Source organism: Heliangelus exortis, chromosome 2, assembly GCF_036169615.1.
Source record: "Heliangelus exortis chromosome 2, bHelExo1.hap1, whole genome shotgun sequence".
NCBI lineage: Eukaryota > Metazoa > Chordata > Aves > Apodiformes > Trochilidae > Heliangelus > Heliangelus exortis.
Genome location: NC_092423.1, coordinates 139,522,348 through 139,542,211, shown reverse-complemented (window position 1 = coordinate 139,542,211; position 19,864 = coordinate 139,522,348). Strand labels below are relative to the sequence as shown.

At 39.5% G+C, this 19,864-nt stretch overlaps 1 protein-coding gene across 5 annotated transcripts in view; it reads left to right on the top strand.

Annotated features, from left to right (window-relative positions):
• TMEM65 (transmembrane protein 65) overlaps positions 1 to 19,864 on the top strand; it is a 108,089-nt gene that overhangs the window by 23,637 nt on the left and 64,588 nt on the right. For 3 of the 5 annotated variants that reach the window (XM_071738327.1, XM_071738331.1, XM_071738330.1), the window contains 5 exons: positions 1,214 to 1,281; positions 2,509 to 2,563; positions 4,455 to 4,497; positions 5,257 to 5,362; positions 6,885 to 10,809. In XM_071738327.1, the coding sequence (XP_071594428.1) occupies positions 1,214 to 1,281; positions 2,509 to 2,563; positions 4,455 to 4,497; positions 5,257 to 5,362; positions 6,885 to 6,980 (368 nt within the window). In that variant the 3' untranslated portion in view covers positions 6,981 to 10,809. Of the gene's footprint in view, positions 1 to 1,213; positions 1,282 to 2,508; positions 2,564 to 4,454; positions 4,600 to 5,256; positions 5,363 to 6,884; positions 10,810 to 19,864 lie in introns of those variants that run through there. The other 2 variants (XR_011724637.1, XM_071738329.1) reach the window with 2 other exon arrangements.

The following is a 19,864-nucleotide window of genomic DNA, read 5'->3' as shown; positions in this document are numbered from 1 at the left end:
CATGAAAGATCTTCTGTGACTCTGTTTTTCATATGAACATAGATTCATGCTGTCTGCAAGAAGCAAATCCAAGAGGCACTCATGCTTTTTTTTTTTTTTTTTTCACATAACTCTGAGATTCATGCCCTCTTTCTTCCCTCTTCATGTTTGCATCTCTGTACATTTAGAAAATGAGGAATGGCTGTTCCGAGCTGAAGTAGGGAAAAAACCAACAAAATAGCTGGTTCATTTTAAATGTTAAAAAAGCAGAAAATATCTAAGATTCTAAGCTCTATTTTTACTCAAGTGTCCTTGAGGCTGCATTGAGTCTGAAGATGCTTGCACCTTGAGACTCAGCTGGAAGCAGTGCTCTGCAAATTCAGTCTCCATCAGATGTTTACAAGCTAAAACTTAAGAGAGAAAATGGAGCAAGACGATAAAAAATATTTTCAAATAGGATTTAGGAGTTTCAGGAAGGAAAAAACACATGAAACCAAAGGTGGATCTTGATTTCTTAATGTAAAGAGGAGCAGCTTCAAATCTAACTTGTCCTCATCACAGAGCCCAAGCAAAATCAAAATACAGAAGTCTGGGTTGAACAGTGAGATAGCTCAAACTGTATGACACACAAGCGAAACCCATCTCTGCATGTGCAGATTTAGCTGACAGAGTTCTGATAAGGATTGGCTGGTTCCAGGCAATACTGCTAAAATAGGAATTTTTAGGAATGTGTGAAGAAGATGGAGCTCTTGAACAGGTGTAGAGAATAACTTGCAGAGAAAAGAGCTTTATTTCAAGCAAGAGAATGCAGGGAATCCGGGGAGATAGTTTGGCAGTCTTCAGTGATACTGCAACATCAGTCAGAAGGACTGTAAGTAGCATCATATTTTGTGTAGATTTAAATATTTATATCATGCAGCTAGTAGACATAAGTGGCTTTTATCCGAAATTATACAAGCATTTGCAAAGAGTAAGTTGGTTTAACTGTTGCTTCACAAGAAATGAATGAGTGAAGTTCACAAGAAGTGAAGTTACCTGAGTTAATGCTGCGGTGTAGCAAAGGGCTTTGCCAAACCTGTCAGAAATAAAGAAGTTGCTAATAGAAGTAGGAGGAAAGGGGGTTTGTGTAAATTGTCTTTGTTTCTCTTAAAGGCAGTACTAGACTGATATTTCATTTGTTTGTCTGAACTCCTTTATAAATACTTATTTTTTCTTTGTTACTTATTTCTTCTAGTGTTCTTCCACAATGCATTACCTTTTGTAGGGTTTGGATTTTTGGATAATGCAATTATGATTGCTGCGGTAAGTTTATCGTTTATTCCTTGATCAGGTCAGCATGAGCCATATTGTTCAAGTAGTAAATGAATAAATAAGAGCTTCAGGAAGACTCCATTCCCCCTGTATCAACTCATTAATTTTTCTTTTTTTAAAAAAAAATTGCTCTATTCAGACTTTGCAGAATGCAAAGGAGTTTTGTTCCTTCTAAAGGCCAGTATTGTAACTAATTTTACTGAATTGAGAAGGGAATTGCTGCATATTTGTCTCAATTTTTTTTTGTACTGCCTGATGATAATGTGGTTATCATGTGTTGATGAATAGGTCTTCAGGTTTTTAACGATGTGGTTCTTTGCTCTGAGTGATGCAGATACTGTCAGTGCTGATGTTGACTTGTGCTGATGTTGATTTGTGCTGATGTAGTTGGCATTTCTGAGTAACACTCAAGATATTTTCCTGTTCATTTGGAAGACAAAATGGGCGAGTGGAACAGGAAGATGAATGAAGGACAAAGTTACTGTTCCTCAAGTATCAGTGACAGTGTGATCTTAGTTGTGAGATAATTCAGGTGGGAAGGACCTACTGTATCTCTAGCCTTGTTCTTGTTTGGGACTTTCTCAGGGTGTCTAGAGTAACCTTCTGCTCAAAGCAGAATCAGCTGTAAGGTCAGAGAGAGTTGTTCATGTTTTATCCTGTGGGACTCTAGAAGATTCTAGGACAGAAACTACATGGCCTGTCTGGGCAACCTCTTCAAATGCTGCACTGTTCTCACAGTGGAAAACATTTTCCTATATCCAAATGGAGCATATCTTGTTTCAATTTGTGCACATTGTCCCTCGTCTTTAGACCAGGTACTGCTGTTTCATTGTGCAGTTCACTATGATTTTGTTTCTTCAGCTGAGGAAGTAAGGAGCTATGATAACATGTTTTATATTTGTGTTCAGTATTTGCAGACATTTACATTCAAAACAGTGCATTCTGATAAGAAATACAGTGGGGGAAATGTTGTTCAGAGATAGGGACTATGGTTTCATCCATTCCGTGGCCATTATGAAACATACAAAATATTAAAAGTATATTAAGAAGTAAGCTCTTCTCATAGGGAGAGAAATAGATATGCCGGGATAGTAGGAGCTGTGCAGATCTAGTAGAATTTAACATAAACAAGAAGTGAGGAATACTTTTGCCAACTGAATCAATATAATCTTATTTTAATTCCAAATCCATCAAATAATGAGAACTCTTTCTTTTCAGGGAACCCAAATAGAATTGTCAATTGGAGTTGTCCTAGGAATTTCAACTATGGCAGGCAAGTAATAAAAATGCAGTATGTGTAAACTGTCATGGCATACTCCTATATTTTAGGCTGAAAAGTGGGCCACAGGGCTGGAAATGGCTCTTCCTTGGTCTTGCAGCTTTTCCTAATAAAGAAACAACCTATGGTTCAAGCAAGGACATAGTCCATTTGCAGAAATGGATTGCAGTTCAGATAGCTTCTGAAATGTTTGTTGTTGGTTTTAATCTAAAAGTTCAAACCCTGGACCATGTAGTAAAGTGCATTTGTATTTCTGTAAGGGAAATGCTCTAAATTCCCTAGTGCCTGATGTTGATGTCTGTGTGAATACCTGTTTGTAGGTTGCTGTTAGCCTGCTGTGCTAAGTGCAGAGCAGTGTTGGTGTCTTTTTACTGTGTTGGCTGTGTTCTTGGTGGCTTCTCTGCCTCAGTGTGATACCGTGGGAAGGTCCAACACCCACCCTGGTCCTGCACTGGGCCAAAACTGATAATCTCTGCTCGGCAGCTTTGGTGCATCTGCAGTGTCACAGGGAAAAAACTGCTCGTGGATCCCACCAACTGCAGGTGCAGCATTGCACAAAAGCACAGAGGTAGCTGAATGAGAATAAATATAGCAGAACAAGTTAACAATTTGGAAATTTGCAACCTTCTGTTGCAATGCCAGACAGTCACAGGCAAGCTTATCTCAAGGAGATTTGTCTTTCAAGTGTGTAACTTCATTCAGTCATACATGCAGCATTTCTTCCTGAACTGACACAGTTCACAGATATGTTGATCAAAGATCCATATGTGAGTAAATACTCCTGTTTCCAGTGCTCCTGTGCTTCTACAGGCACTGGAAGGCCTTGCTTGGTGTCCAGTGTTAGCTGTATGTGACTCTCAACCACATATGGCCATTTTTAACTCTTACTTTGGAAAGCTGCTACACTGATTTCTAGGTGTCAGTGTTGTCTTTTTCTATTTGTCAACTTCATATAAGTTGAGAAAAATAGTTGCAGTTCCTATTATTGTTACTCTGGTGCTGTTATTACAAACTGTAATAAAGTCAGAAGAAAAACTGAAATAACTTCTAGTCTTCTATGCTGTATACACCAAATGATGGTGTTGCAGATGAGAGTGGGTCTTAAGGTTGCTTAAAGAATAATGGATAAAGATATCAGGAAAAGGTGATTTTTAATATAAGTTTATAAAAAGTGCAACTTAACAATTTGATGGTAATGCTCACTCTATTACTCACTGTGTGGAAGGGGCATGTAAAGGTTGGAAGTGGATGAGAGTGATTTATACAAGGATCAGGGGACAGGGATAGGGGAGACTGAGTCAGGAACTGACAGGAATGATTTGCACAGGAATTAGGGAATGAGGAAGACCCTCCTGATGAATGAAGCAGGCAGCAGTTCAGCACCATCCCACAGAGCTCTAAAGAGCTTCCCTGTGAAGACCAGTAATTATAGGGTCCAAGATGATTGAGTTTGGTCAGTACTTTTTCACAATAGCCATGATTTGGGTTAGGTAATCTTTGGAAGCTTTCGGAGTAGGCCTCTGTTCCAAGCAGGAGGGATTCTAGGTGTGTTTTGCAGGGAACAGCTCTCCAGGTGTGGGTAGGGAGTAGCCAATCACCCCCGGATGGCTGTACTTGCACTGGGACTCACTGCTCCAGCAAACAAGACCAGAAAGTGCCAGGCTGCCTCAGCTCACTGCATCTGCTATAGAAATCAAACAATGTTAGGCCCCTGCACTTGTGACTACAGTTAAGAACAGTGTTGTCTGATCTTGGTGTTGCAGGGTGGCTCAGTGAACAGGGAGATGTGTGAACAATTACAAAGGGCCCCTGGGGTGGGGAGGGGTACTGGTTGGTGCCGTTTGCAATTAATACTTTGTCTTCTCTTCCCTTGTTCTCATTGCAGCTGCAGCTTTGGGAAACCTTGTTTCAGATTTAGCTGGACTGGGGTATGTCTGGATGTGTCTTAAGAAAAAAAAAGTTGGTGCTTAAGCTTGATTCAGTGTAGTCTGTCAGTAATGCTTGCTTTTAAGGAAGCATAAGAACAAGAAGTGAGTTCATTAAAATACAAAGTGGAAAAATGCTTTTTTTTTTTTTTGTGATCTAGTGCTGTAATAGAAGATGGCTAATAGACATCCTCAGATATTATTATGCCTCGATTGTAAGACATTGCCTTCTTCTCAGATAAAATGATCATATATCTGAAAGGCCTTCAGGTCTAGGCATGCCTATTTCTAATTCAAATGGATGCAGCTGAATTTTTTATTTTCTGAAGGAAATTTCTGGGTAATTGCTGAAAGTAAAGCTGTCTGTTAATGTCTCTTCTTCCTGCTTTTTATTTTTTTTTCTCCAAATAGCAAAACTTATTACCAACTAGTGCTTGCCTGTGCATGTAATGTTTCTTCCAGTAAAGGTTACTTACAAGCTCTACAAAAATAAAGTAACATTTGCATTAGTTGTGTCCTACTGCCTTAAGTTTTTCTTAAGAAACATTGCATTTAAAACAGTGAGAAAATTAGTTAACTTACATTGCAAACTGTGAACATCACAAGTCTGAATTCTTTCCCATATTTACCTCCTGATGGCTTTATCAGTAAATTGAGGGAAACCTAATAATCTCAAGTCCAGTTCTTCAAGTATTTCAAAATCCTGACTAGAAAATACTGTCAGGTCCAAAGTTTTTTGTTATTGTTGTCTTGTCCTTCCAGTCTTGCAGGTTATGTAGAAGCTTTAGCTTGTCGACTGGGTCTGTCAATCCCTGACCTGACACCCAAACAAGCTGACATGTGGCAAACGCGTCTCAGTGCACATTTGGTGAGTATCCTGTAGGTAGGCATTGCTTGTGTGGACCCTTTTTGTTAAAAAAAACAACACTAATGTGTGATGAATCCTTTCTGTCATTTTTGCCATTAGATACTTACTGACCACCAACATTTTGTATGTTTCCTGGAAGGTTTCTGTGTGAGCTTATGTCAGGGAGCATCATGAGAATGGATTGTTTTGGGGTTGGGTGCTTTTTTTGTGTGCAGCAAGCCAAAAGTGACTGGTAATGGGGATAGTCTCTGCAATGACTTCATGTGTGCTCTGCAGGTACCCAGGTTGAGCTCTGGCTACTGTGCTAAAGTAGTTTATTTGAAAGTTATAACCCCTTAGTGGTTCAGTCCTATATATTTATTGGCAAGTGCTTGCTGCTCATATACCTTTGTGGTATGTATAATTTCTAATATTCTATAATTGGCTTGGATATGAAAGTAGCTTTCCCCTGGGTGGTAAACTTTTGAGTAATATTCACTGCCTGGGTTTTTAGTTATGGGACACTTACCTTGCAAATTCATTTTCAGGATGATTACCTAATTAACATTTAAACCTTTGAAGCAGTCCCACTTCAGCAATGAGAGTGTTAGTGTATTTTGATTAAAGAAACATATTGTAAGAGACTGACTAAAGAAACAGATGTTTCTCTCACTTTGCCAGAGTGAACCTTCATGGCAACTTTGCATACTTAAGGGAAGGGAAAAAACACTTGCTGAGTAAAAGTTTAGGGGAAAAAAGTCTGCATTTAGCAATGCTAGGTCAAAACATCAAATCAGGAAGAATTGGCATGGTCTCAGTGGGCTGCCTTCTGGTGTGTTCAATACAACAGTATTTTTATTGGAAGCTGAGCCTGTGGCAAAAGCCTGTCATTACACTGCTGTTCATTCACAGCAGTCTTCTGTGAAAAGAATTCTGAGAACCTTTTGCCTGTATGCTAGCATTTTTTCTTTTTTTGCCTGCTGTCTCAGGTTTCCTAGCAGTATCTACCTGCTGGTGGTGGTGTGGTTTGAATGTTGCTTGTTGTACTTGTTTCATCTCCTCTTCACTTTTACATTTAGGTCAATTGTGAGCTGTTTTCCAATTATTTGTGCCTTTGCAAGCCATCATGTTTGCAAAGAATTCCTCATTCCTGACTTTGTTATTTGCATTCCCAGATAGAAGCACATACATTTATAATTGCACCTAAAATGTGGGGTTGTTTGTTCTTTTTTTTCTTCCCTGTCTTCCTGGCCACTCTACTAATTCTCTGAATCTGTCTCCCCCTTTGCCACCTGTGCAGTTCTTCATCAGTCATCCCCCTCTTTATTCAGAATTGTCTTTTGTCACAGCACATTCTGCTTCTAACCTCGCATTATCTGTCTCTCTCTCATAGATTATGTTTTTAGTCTGCATGCTAAGAAAAATGTGGCTCCCAACTGAAACCAAGAACCAAAGGGTTTGTTTTCTTGTTTGTGCTGGTGCTGCACAGCAAATAAGTAACAACTCATCAGTGAGAGACTTAATTTTTTTCCCCTTTCTTTAGGGTAAAGCTATTGGAGTGACCATTGGCTGCATTTTAGGAATGTTTCCTTTATTTTTCTTTGGCGATGAGGAAGAAAAACTGGAAGAAAAAAATTAACCTTTTTACAAGACATATACAAATGTAAACTACTGTACCTCAATTATTCAATTATGCTGTCAATATTTAGGAATTAACAGACAGTAAAAAATGTATAGACTTGGGAACAAAACCTTCAGCATGTCATTTTATGGAAACACTAATTTATTGTTGCTTTGCTGTGTTCAGTACTTCTTTTTATAAGGTACCATCTAATTTTTTATTTATTGTAAATTTTTGAAGTGTTTTCACTTATAGCAATTGATGTTTACCACTTTCCCCTTTGACCATATTCCTCAATGGATTTATTACTTTAATAATGACATAATGGATGACAGAATCACTCCTTGAGTTCCATATTGGTTACTTAACAGTTGTAATTGCATGACAAAAATTTCATTGCTGTTCGTCAGGTCCTTCAATGCAGATTATTAAGGAAATCAGTGATGAGTGATTTGAAGTCCTTTACGTTGAGAGGTGACTGGTTGCCCCCTCACCAGCCATCATTTTGCACTGCCTTAGATTAGATATTTTGGTGATCTACGACAGTCTTTGCATTTTTTCACAAATCTAAATGTCTTTGAATTGCCTTCTGAGATTACAATTTTAATACTTTGTCAAGGTAAGTGTTTCCAGTGTAGGCTCTTTACCAAGTCCATTTTTAATGGTGTCTTAACACCTTCTGTACTTCCATATTCATGCCTTTTTTTTGTTTTTTCTTTGTAAAGAATATATTGAGAATTGAGTTGACAGGTCCGGAGTTTTGAATGTGATTAAAGAATTCAGATAAACTGTTTCAAAACCAGAAACAACTTTTTTTGTTGTTCAGCTAAAAATAAAGTGTGATAAGTTGATTGGGTGGACAAGGCTGGGGAATACTTCAGGTATGAATGAGTGCTGTCATTGCAAGTTTGTAATGGGTGGTTCAGTTGAAACAGTGAAGTGTATCATCAGTATGGATTAGAGGACCTGACTTGTATATTGTAGCTTTGCATTTCAGATTAAGCCTTTGCCACACTTTTTTTTTTTTTTTTCTGAGATAGTTGAAAAAACAACAAAAAAAAGAAACTTGAGGCCTTTTTTTCTTTTTTCCTTTTTTGCCTTTTATTTTTGCAGTCTTACTTGGTGTATTATAGATCTGAGAGGGCAGTCACCTCTAACTCTGCTTTTTTTATATAATCATCAATAAATTGATTACAACTATTACATATTCATAAAATTTCAGGATCTGACTTGCCAGTGTTATAATTCTAAGAGTTTCTTACCTGTTTGAATACTGTTTTAAAAGGACACTTAAAGGAGGCACACAGTCAGGACACTTTGAAAATTTTATTGCTTGAATTGCTAGCACTTCTGAAACCTAAAAAGAAATGTTAAAACAAACAAACAAAAAAGCTGAGTCCCATTATGTCTTTTATTTGCTATAGGAAAAGTTTTATTGTAATATGTCAGTTTTACAGAGCTCATTGCTTATCTCTTGGTCATAAATCTGACTTCTCTGTTCTCATCTCTAGAAGCCCTGTAACTGCAGTACTGAAACTTTGCCATCAGCCTTCAATGAAGGTGAAAGTGTTGTATCTGTTTTTTGAAAAGCAGACTTGGAAAACTTGCAGTGAGTAGTCCTGGTAGCAAGTACTGTACTTTGTACATTTAGCCATGAGAATCTGGACCAAACTGTAAAACTCAAATAAATGTCAGCTATGAATAGAAGAGAAATGGAGAGGAATTTTGGCTTGAATTTTTGAAGTTGGAAGCTTTATTAAAGACCAAAAAAACTCCAACCACACACAAACGAAACAACATAAAACCAATCCTGCTAGCAAATTATTCACTTTCCCCAACAGGTTTGCTGCTGGTTTACAGTACTTCAGTGATCAGGTTTTTTCAGCCATCCACATATTTATCTTGCCTTAAACTCTTAACTTTTCCTCCTCTGCATGTACTTTTGTTTCTGGTATGTTTCTATACAAAGCTGCAAGTGTTTCCCATGTGCTCTTTTTTAAAATCGAAGAACACATCAAAACAATTTTGCATAGGTTTGGTTTTTTAGCTCTTTTACAGTAATTCCAGCACTGTTTCCCATTATGATACTGGCATCTTCTTTGGAATCTTCCAGCAGTGGCCAAACCTCAGTTCTTTGCTGTCATACCAACTGGAACACTCTTTTCATCACTTTTGTAGAGCTCATGAGAACAATCAGAAGGCTGCATCAGCTGTCATAGTAGTGTTCATTTTATAATGGCAACAGGAGAGACTGTGTACTATTGTTATGGAGCTTGTGCATGTAAGCTGAGTACATTTTGTTGCTGTATGTCAAACTGTTGTACTGCAACCAATGCTTTTATCAAGAATTAATGAACTAAAATATCTTCAAAGAAATTCATCATGTGTCGTCTGGTTAAACTATTTAGCTGACCACAAAAAATGTGGAGGGCAAGTGACACATGGTAAGAGGTCTTGGGTGTTTCAGGCTGTTGTTTGATACCATAATCAAAAAGGTGACTTCTGGGGTTCCAATATTTTACAAATATGAAGTAGTAACTATTTGAGAGGAATTGTGAGCTCTGCTGAAATATGTGAGAAAGTGCTTGTTGGGGCCAAGCAGCCCCCCTGAGCAGAGGCGGGGCAGCTTGCTTTGTCTGGGGGATCCACTCTTGCATGGATGTGGTAATGCTTGGTGTGCCATGGAAGATCTATGCCTGATCTGTACCCTGCCTCCTCACATGGAGGGCAGTGTTTTCTGAGGTATATAGATGAAAGTATTCCCTGATCCTGTGATCACACTCCTTTAAAAGCTTACCTTAGAAGACAGAGCACTAACAAAACACTCCTCTTTGTTTTCTGTTGTCTTCTCCATCCTGGATAAAATTAAAAATAAACATTACAAGTTCATTCAGAGATTTCAGTAATGCTTCAGTTTTTAATTCTATCAGTTTATCCTGTTTTAACGGGAATTTTTTTCATAAAAGGGCTGGTAGACCTGAAATTGTGTTTATTTTAAAACGCTGTCTTTTATTGTAACTTAAAATAGAAATGTATTTTTCACTGTATGTTATCTCTATGGATAAATAACATGCATCTGAAAATAGTTACCCTTGCTAATATTTTCTCATTCATGTACTTTTACAGAAATTGTTTTAATTCAGACAACATAGTTTGTATTGTCTTTAATTAAATTGTCAAAATTTCTGTAAACTTTTGTACTACAGCAAAGCTGTTCTGTGTTTCTTTATTAGACCAGATGCTGGAGGGGAAATGTTAATAATATCCTGTGGGTATTCAGCCTCAGTTATACAAAACAGGGATTCATTATTAAAGTTATAACTAGGTGGTCCTTTGTCACTGTTATAGGAGATACCACCATGGAGTCTTCATGCTTGGAAGAAAGAGATTTAATTAAAATATTTGCATGGTAAATTGGTGGTGTTTGTGATTAATGTTAGTCAGAAGGCCACTTGCACTTGAACTCTGAACTTAACTGGGTTTTTATATATAAACCAAGCCGTTTTGAACTTTTCTGGACTTGGTAGCTCTTTGCTTTTTTTCACTCCTTGGTCAGTCCTTTTGGAGATGTCTGTCCATAAAGAAGTGCTGTGAGTAAAGCATCTGTGCTGGCATAGTCTCATCTCATTCTGACAACCTGTATAGGCTGGCTGTTATTTTACTCTATTCTGATTGTGAAGTTGAACTCTCCATTAATGCTGTTCAGAGAGTCTTATCACACTTGTAGCCAATGTTTTCCTCTTCTCTGTCTAATGTTTTACGTGGTGCAGTGAGAAGCTGACAGAGCAGCAGTATATAAACTGAAGAACTTAATAAAGTATTAAGGAATTCTCATCCTGCTTTGAAACTCCTATGCCTCTGGAATTTTTTTAACCTAAAATATCAAGAAAATAGCTGGTGCTACTCCAGGTTGCAGATAATAGTCTCATAAAAAAACTCAAGCCCTTTTAAAGTATTTAACATTTGCTAAGGCTTTTACCCTTGTGTCAGGACCCTGTGTTGCTTCAAAGTTATATTGGGGCAATGGGATGGAGGGTTTTGGGCAGCCTTGGGATGTTAAAGTCTGCCAAAGCAAATGCAGAAGATTTTGTTTTGTTTTGGAAGACTGCCTTCCCCAGTCAGAAGACTTGTGAGCTTCCACCTTCCTTGACTCACTGCCCCAAGAGACTGTGTAGTCCCTATGATGAGCAGGGCAATCTTTGAACCTCAGCAGTGTAACTCAGAGTAGTGACCTTGGGTAGCAGCAGGGAGTGTGGAGTGCTGGTGTAGTATTTCTCCTGTAAGCAGATGTTGCCAAGATAAGGCCTCTTGCAGCATTGTGGGGAGAGTTGTTAGGACACAGTTTTGGTTTAACAGTCTTCACCTTAGTCCGTAAGTATCTAAGCTGTTGGCTTAAATAATGATGTGGCTCTGAATGCTGCTCCGAGGTCTCATGAGTTGCTCCTTTTATGTATGTGTACAAAGACTTAAGTTGCTGTGAAATACAAAAATTATTTGAGGCTTGGAACCCGATGCATTCTGTGTCAGTTCTTTGTTTCGTTCTTGATAAACCGTGCTTATCAGGGTGCCCTCTTTATATATTTTGATTATGAAAAGGGCCTTATGCTTTTGCCTACAGTGTTCAAGACCTTCCAAACTTGTAAGTAGTGACATTATCTGTCAGTAAATGGATGATTTTACAATGGATTATGAAGTGTACTGAATGGGGCCGTTCACTGTTAAAAAAACGTTCCCAAAGAGCAAGATTTGCTGCATTGGTCCTACAGCTGTTACTTCTGTTGGGAAGAGTTTGCCACTGAGCAGGGTTTTAATGCAGTAGCATGGGGTGCTGCCTTGTGTTTGTCCAGCACTTCTTGGATTTGGCATGGTGACTGCTCTGTGGTGTTGCTCTCCGTTTTGTTGAGAACGGCTTGTCTGTTACCTCCAGGTAGGAACAAGGAAGAAAGGGAGGAGAGTGGGATTTTGCTGGCTTATTTTCCCTACATGGGGATGCATAGAGGATCTATCAGAGAAAAAACTGTGATTTCCATTCATGTTCATTCCCTGCTGTTCTCTGTGCCTTAGAGTGCTTTTAACATGCTGGGAGATTGAAAGAAAGCTGATGAAGCTTCCTTCTCTGCGTGGCTTTTCTGCCATCCCAGCTACTGAGCTGCCAATAATCCCTGCACAGAAGAAACTGTCAAAAGAAAAATAGTAGTAAAATACTCCCTTTTGAACACAGGACTTCTTGAATAGGAAGAGAAGAATAATTCTGTTACCAAAGACCAAGTCAAATGCCAGTTTCATCTTAAAAGGAAAATGGCTCCTTTTGGTCAAGTGTCAGGTAGGCCTCAATGAAGATCTGCAAATGACACTTTCTCTGCGTGGTTTCCCCTGGTTAGGTACTTGCCCCATTTTGTGTAGGAACAATGAAGGGTGTTGTTTTCTTTGTATCCCCTTTCCTCTATGAGAGCACCAAACCCTCTAACGGGTGGCAGTACCAGGAGAGACTCTGCGAATGGAACTATTGCTGTGCAGTAACATCCTAAGGAGAGGTCATGCTGTAAGAAGCAGTCAGGTGTTCATTAATGGTCCTCAGCTGCCTTGTAAAGGCAGACAGACAGTGGGATGGTTCCTCTGGGAAAAGAGATTAGTTGGATTGTGTTAGTTCATGCCAAATGTTACCATACTGATGCACTGAGGAACAGGGCAGTCCTTCATGAAGGTATTAAAAAAAAGAAGAGGCCTCCTCTCAACCTGTATTGGAAACCTTCAGATCTCTTAGGATAGTCATCTCCTTATCGCTGCAGTGGATTAATGGCCTGCTTGTGTGTCTCAGCTGGCTTCAGTCCTGGGAAAGCTGAAATGTAGTTGCATGTCTTATTTCTGTGGGTCACCCAGGTGACAAATGGATAGTTTGGGTATATGTGAACTCAGTCACTTGCAGAGCTCCTACAGCCTTCAGGTCTCCGTCTTCATGTATGTGAGGGAGATGCCTGAAATGGGATTTCTCTGCTTAAATGTCAACTTCCCATCTTGCAGCTGGACAACTTCACCTGACTTACACTCCCAGTGTAACTCCTTTGAATATGGTAGAAACCATCAATGGAGAACGTATTTTGTCTGATGTATTGTAGGTGTCCAGGATAGGATTGGTCATGGTCTGAGGCTAACTGGCAAACACCCTCTGCACCAAAAATACAACACTGATCTTAATTCTTACTATCTTCTAATATTCTCCAAGCCATGGTCTTTGGAGTCTATTGGAGTTTCAGCCCTATCCTTTGCCCAGAGTTTGCACAGGTTTTGATGGACTTGGCCTGAATCATGTTGCTTCTGATCAGAGAAATTATTAATTGTGCAAATTAGTTTGTGCATGAAATGGAAGAGCTTATTTCAATGTGAAATACCTTGTTCATTGAATAGAATCTGTTTGGTGTTGCAAGGCAAACCTACTTTAACTGCAAGTGGAGCAGCATGGGGGTGAAGAGGGGGTGACAGGGAAACATTATTTCTTTTGAAACTTTCCAGCAGGGAAGAGCTCCTCCATTCTGGGTGGCTGTTCTCTGTGACAGTCCACGTGGGTAGCAAATTAGGACTATTTTTGTTTTCATTTCAGCTGCCATGACAAGCAAAGCAAGTGTCACGTGTCACACAGCAGTTGGGCTCTTCATTGGAAAATGCAATCTGTTGAACAGATTGGCCAACAAAAAGGGACTTAGTAGATACAACAAATGTGCTGCTACGTATGTTGATGAAAGTTAGTATAACACAAGGTAGGCCAAGTAAAAGTCAATGCTGTGATGTAGTAAATAGTGTTGCTAACAAATTTAGATATTAAGAGAGTCATGGCCTAAAAAAAAGTTTGTGGATATTCTGCAGCTACTCCCTCTTACTGCTGGTTTCCTTTTGTGTCCTGGAGTCAGTTGTGGTTCTGGTGCCAGTGTGAGGTACCACGTATAATGAAACAGTGAAGAATATGATTGCAAAAGAAGAGAACTCAGAAAGGAAGTAAAGCCTCCCTTTAGAGAAATTAAAATATTAATTTCATTAAAGTATGCGAAAAGATGACAACAGCAGTGTTTCAGACTAAGCCACCATCTTTCATTCTGGCAAGTCCACAGATACATTCCATGAAACTAGAAGTTTTCTAAGTTCCAGCTGATGAAAACCATTTCAGTGCAGGTCCTATATTGACTCTGATTTAAATTGAGTTATAGTAAATAGAAATGATGGATTTTGTGTGCATTATTTCTTAATCCTTCTGTTTTCTAGTTTAATAAATTGGGATGCTCCCCATATGTGCAGTCATCCTGTGAAAGAGCAGGAGTTGCTGTTTCTGTTTTGTGCTTGTTATTGTAAATGGTGGTTTAGAACAAGAGTGTGGCAGTTTTCCTGTATGATAATATAATAGATAATATAATACTAGCATATTTAAAAGCTGTAACATATGATTCCTAGCTGGATAAATGCTGCTAAGATGGCATCACATGAAAACAAATAGCTTCTTTACTCTTAATCTAAAATGGAAGTTGTTAGGAAGTACTCTTTCCCCCCCTTGATGGTACCCTGTATTTCACTTTGATTAGGTGATGGAAATTATTACTGCAGATCGTTTATTTATGATATAGATATTTCCTTTAAAAGACCTCTTCAGCCATGATGCAAGATGCAAGGGTAGCAACTTGTTTCTTGTGTGGTTACCATACTGGTTTCATAGGTTTTGTTTTCTTCTTGCTCTCTGAACTAAGTGTGCAGCCCTCAGTTGATTACTATTGTGGCACTGATCTTTTATACGTCCTGATAAGGTGGCCCTCAATAATCCACCACCAAAATAATCTTGCTTGTGTCATCAATTCATGCAAATAAGGTTAATTTTTTTCTGTTGAAAGCCCAGATATGCTATGACTCACATACAATTGTGATCTGGGCTAGTTAAGTCATGGATCTCAGTATTGGTTCCTGTAGTTGTTTAGGAAGGATTTAGGAAATCGTATGATTTGCCCCTAAGCCTGGGCATGGCTCTGCAGGAGATGTGACATCCACTTGGCATGAGTGCCAACACCTGCCCTGAGTTTTGTCACATCAAGAGCTCTGACAAGCTCAGGTGAAGTGGATAGTAATTCCAGCATGAGCAAAGCCCCTTACAGTGCTTTGCTCTGTAAAAGCAGAGGCCAGAGGACAAGCGACTTGGTGCCTGGAAAGCTCCTGCTGCCAGGAAGCTCTTCCCTAAGAAATCAACAGGACAAGTGACAGGGTGGTGTCTTCTGGCATGCCAGGGTTTGTGTCCTCTGGTCTTGCCTGTGTTGGAAACCATCTTTGACTCAGTGCACTTTGTGGTTTTTGCATACTGTATCTCGCATCCTCATCTGATCTTATTGTGGGTAGAGTTTGCTGCTTTTTGATGTGTTGGTGCCAAGAGTATTGCTCTTATTTCATCCAGATAGTACAAAAATGCAGAGGGAACCATGGTTGTGCAGAGGGTTAGAACGAAAGGTGGGACATTTCTGCGTTTTCTAAATATGCTTTTCTCTTTGCATGGATGCTGTATAGATGTGTAAATTCAGGAAAACCAAAACAGCCATAGCTGCTGCTGCTGCTGTGTGAGTGATGTTTGGTAGTGCCAGTTTCAGGATGTTACAGGAATGTTGAAGCCATAGTTCTTTGGCAAACTGTAAGCCAACTTCTGATACATTTTAATGTTGGGTTGGTTTTTGGTTTTGTTTTTCCAGCCTTCATTTATAACTGTTCCTCAGTTTTCTGCTTCGAGTTAGTGTTCCACAGTGTATTACTTAGTTCTTCCCCATGTTTGATGCACATGCACACTCACACTCACCTTATAAAAGATATCCCTTCTTTTAACCACTCCTAGTGATTTAAGTCTAATTACTGGAGTGGTTGAAACCTCAGGCTTTGCTACTGAACAAAGCAAATTATTTTAATTTTCTCTCACCTCTGAGCTTCTAACTGTACTGACACCTAACACCAAATGGTTCACAATTCTTTCTACATGTGCAATTAGGTTTTAATTTAAATGTAAAATGCTTACATTTTCTTCTTACTTCTTTGGATCCTTCTTATAGTATTATGTTACTAGCAAAAGTGTAAGCAGTACTTGAAGGAAAAATGTATTTTTTTATTTATTAACATAAATATTTTACTTTCTGCCTTGTAAATTCCAATTATGTCAAACTTTCCTTACCCATGACATTACAGAGCACCCATTTTGCTGTTTTCTACAGAATCTTTGTCTTTTTTCCTGGCATGCTTTGCATCATTTTCAAGAACTGTTCGATGTTCAGCCCCCCAGAGGAAACTCTGTTTTTTCTCATCTTCTCATCTTTTCTCATCTTCTGTGAATTGATTCACAGAAACTGGCAGTTTTGTCACTTTAAAACGTTGCTGGAGGAACCTATGGCAGATCAGCTTGTCATTCTGTTTGGGTGGTAGGATTTGTTTCACTTAACTGTGGCTGTCTAGAAGCTGTACATACCTCTGGGCCACTTAAGAGAGTCAGGCAGACATCTCCAGATGATGCTTGTCTCTGCTTCCAAAAGAGGAAGCTTAGCTCACTACCTGTAAATTATGTTTCAAACTTTAGACTTATGGATGGAGATAAATCCAATTCTGGCACCTTAAGGCTTTTGAACTGTGTGCAGCTTTGGCTTCATAGGACTGGACCCTGTACTGGTGGCACATCGTGTGGTGGGCTGTGGGGCTGGACTTCAAGGTTTTCTCCCCAGACATCTGAAGCCTGGGAGAAAATGAACCAGAGACCACTGTCACTGCAGTGACCCAGTCCAGTGAAGTTTTCATTTACAGAGTAACTCCTAGGGCTGTCGCATGGTCACTTCTCTGACTCCTGTGATTTTTGGCTGAAGGATGATTTTGATACATGGTTTTTAGTGTCAGGAGTGACTTCTGCAATCATAAGTGTAAGTGAAGAGGATAATAATAGTGGTGCATGAGGCAATTTATTTTAGCACAACTGTACTCCAAACTTGGAGCAAACTCAAAGCTATAATAAAGTCTTTCACTTTCAGGACTAGACACTGCTGAATTGAAAATAAAGCCATTATTTCTGGTTGTGGTGTGGGATTGGCAGTCCAATGTTTCTGTTGGGAACCAACAAAAAAAGCTGCTGTCTTTCACTGGAAAAAGAAGGAGGTTGTTATGTTCCTGGCCTGAAAGAAGTATAGTTGTCCATGCTGGAGATTTGCCTTGATGTCTTAAATCAAGTGACTTTTGGAAAAGCAGCTCAGGTTCTTTGCTCAGCTGCTTTTACAGTCTCTAGTTCTCTGTACAGCTTGGGAACTGGGCCAGAACAGATACTGGTAATGGTGTGTCGGGTCTTCTAGGGTATTTTATAGCAGATTTGGCAGAGCTATTTCCAGAACACAATAGTAAATGAAAAATATGCAGTGAACAGATGATGGGACCTCAGTCCTGTGGCTGCTGCTCTGTTTCTGCACCATGTGAGATACATAGGTTTTATTTAGCAATGGGCAGTGTTTGTATAGGGTTCATGATGGGTGTTTGGGGAAGCGGGGAGGCCCCTTTTCCTGGAATATAAGTCCCAGTTAAAACTGAGAGTAAGATGCAGCTACCACAGGATGAGAACCCATTTTGTCCACAAGACATGTCTACCCTGGACAAGCCTGTGCTGTGATGAGGCTTCTTATTTCTTGTGACTGTCCCTTTAGCTAAGATTTCTGTGCACAGATAGAAAAAAAGAAATATATCCACAGGTGTGGTGCATTCTGCTTCTCCATGGTGCTGTAGGTTTATAATTTGTCAGTTTAGTTTGGGCTGTAACATCAAAGTACCTACGTAAGTACTGGGGATCTGGTGCACCTGTTGAACCTGGAGTCACTCAGGTGTGGGAAGATGCTCTGTAGTGTCTCCTTGCAGGGGTGTTCTGGATAGAGGGTTTGTGTTATGTGACAAACAGCACCCATGCAGTGTAAGGTACCTTTAACCTAGAAGATGAGGACATTTTGTGGGCACGTGATTGTTTTTAGGAAATTGTATGAAAAGCTCTTCCTTATGACTTGGAAAACCTGGCTTTTCTGTCAAAACGTGATAGATTCTGGCATAAAATTCAGGCCACTGGAAAATTACCACCCCTGTTGTCTTGGTGTGCCCTCTGCCTACCTGATAGGATCCCTCAGCCTCTCACAGCTGCAGACCCCAGTGCTGACCCTGTGTTTAGCCTGTAGTTGTGTGGCTGGAGAAGAAACTCATTCATTGAGGGAGCTGCTGGCAGTGACAGCAAAGGGTTGATGCCAGCCAAATCTGGCACCAAGAGAGATTTGAGTTCACATCAGCAACAGCGACTTGTGATGCTTTTAAAAATTTGGCACCAGGCACAAAAACAATTGTCACTGCAGCACTGTGCTAAGTCCCTGAACACTCAGTGCTATGGCAAGAAGGCCACATCTGGAAAAAAATAGATTAGATACAGGATTTCAGACTAAATATAAGGAAGAAGTTTTTTAGAACGAGGATGGTGAGATACGGGCAGAGGTTGCTCAGAGAGGTGGCAGATGCCCCATCCCTGGAGATGCTCAGGGTCAGGTTGAATGGGGCTCTGAGCAACCTGATCGAGTTGCAGATGCCCCAGCATCTGCAGGAGGGGGGGGGACTGGGCGATTTTTAAAGGTCTCTTCCTACCCAAACTATTCAATCAAAAAGACAAAGGGGAGCCAGCAGGGAAGTGCTGAAAAGTGACACTCAAAATTTGGTCTAAGCTTTTGAAAAGAGGGATGTTGTGTGTATAAGGAGGATACCTCCTGCTGTGGAGTTTTATTTGGAGTGCAGAGTGGATGGATCAAAGAGGGAAGTGGGAGAGAAAACTGTATTTGGGTGTTAAATCTGGGCTTATGCGGGGTGGGAGGGAAGTGATGAGTTAGCAGTACAGTGGGTAGGAAAATGGAGAAGGACTGAGAATCAGCTTCTAAGAAATTGAGGGAATGAAGTAAACAGGAAAAGATAATTCAAAATCTTATCAACTGAGCCAGCTGTATTAAAACTTGTAAGGGTGTGTGGTCCTTTGTGGATATGAAGGCAGGCAAGTGGAGTGTAGGGATGTCTCTTGCCAGTCCGTATTCCTTGAGGTCTGTTGGTGGGTATTGCTGTGAAAGTCAGAGATGTTTTGGTTGAGGAGACTGAGAGACTATATTGTTGCTTCAATTAACCTTGAAAGGTTGGGATTTTGCATAGTTTTCCTTATTATCTCAGGGTTAGGTGTTTGGGGTTGGTTTGTTTTTTGTTTTTTGTGTTTGTTTTTTTTTTGCAAATATTGTATGACTTATTTGGTAGTCAAGCGCACTGAAAAAAAATCCCTAGTTTAGTAGCAGGCAGTAGAAGTCAAATTTCCCTTTCAGCTGGCTTCAAACAAAGCCAGCTTCATTAGCATGCACATTTCAGAACACATACTTAATCTTCATCATTAATCTTAACATGGATGATAGATTTAAAGTTAAGAGGCATCAAGGTTAAGTAAGCATATGAATGACTGTGGCATATTCCTTTCACCAAAGACCACATTTATTTTGATAACATCTTTGTTGGAGCTCCAGCAAATGTACTTTTCAAGGGGAGGTATGGAGAGAAAAAAACTACTCACCTAACTATTCATAATACAAACTTCACTGTGATTTTATATTAGTTTTTAAGCAAGGCATGAATTCTTGTTGTTTCAGATGAGCATATAAATTGAATCACAATTCGAGGATCATCTTTATTTGAACCTTAATATAATTTGTCCTGTGGTAAAAGTGTAATTTCTCAGTAGTTCTAATTGAAATTGGGTGGACTTCTACAGAGCTCATGGGCTCATTGGAGAAGCAGAGGGTCACAGATGTTGTTTATTCTACCTTATGGAAGAGGATGGTGAAATGGAGTGAAAACTGCCTGGATGG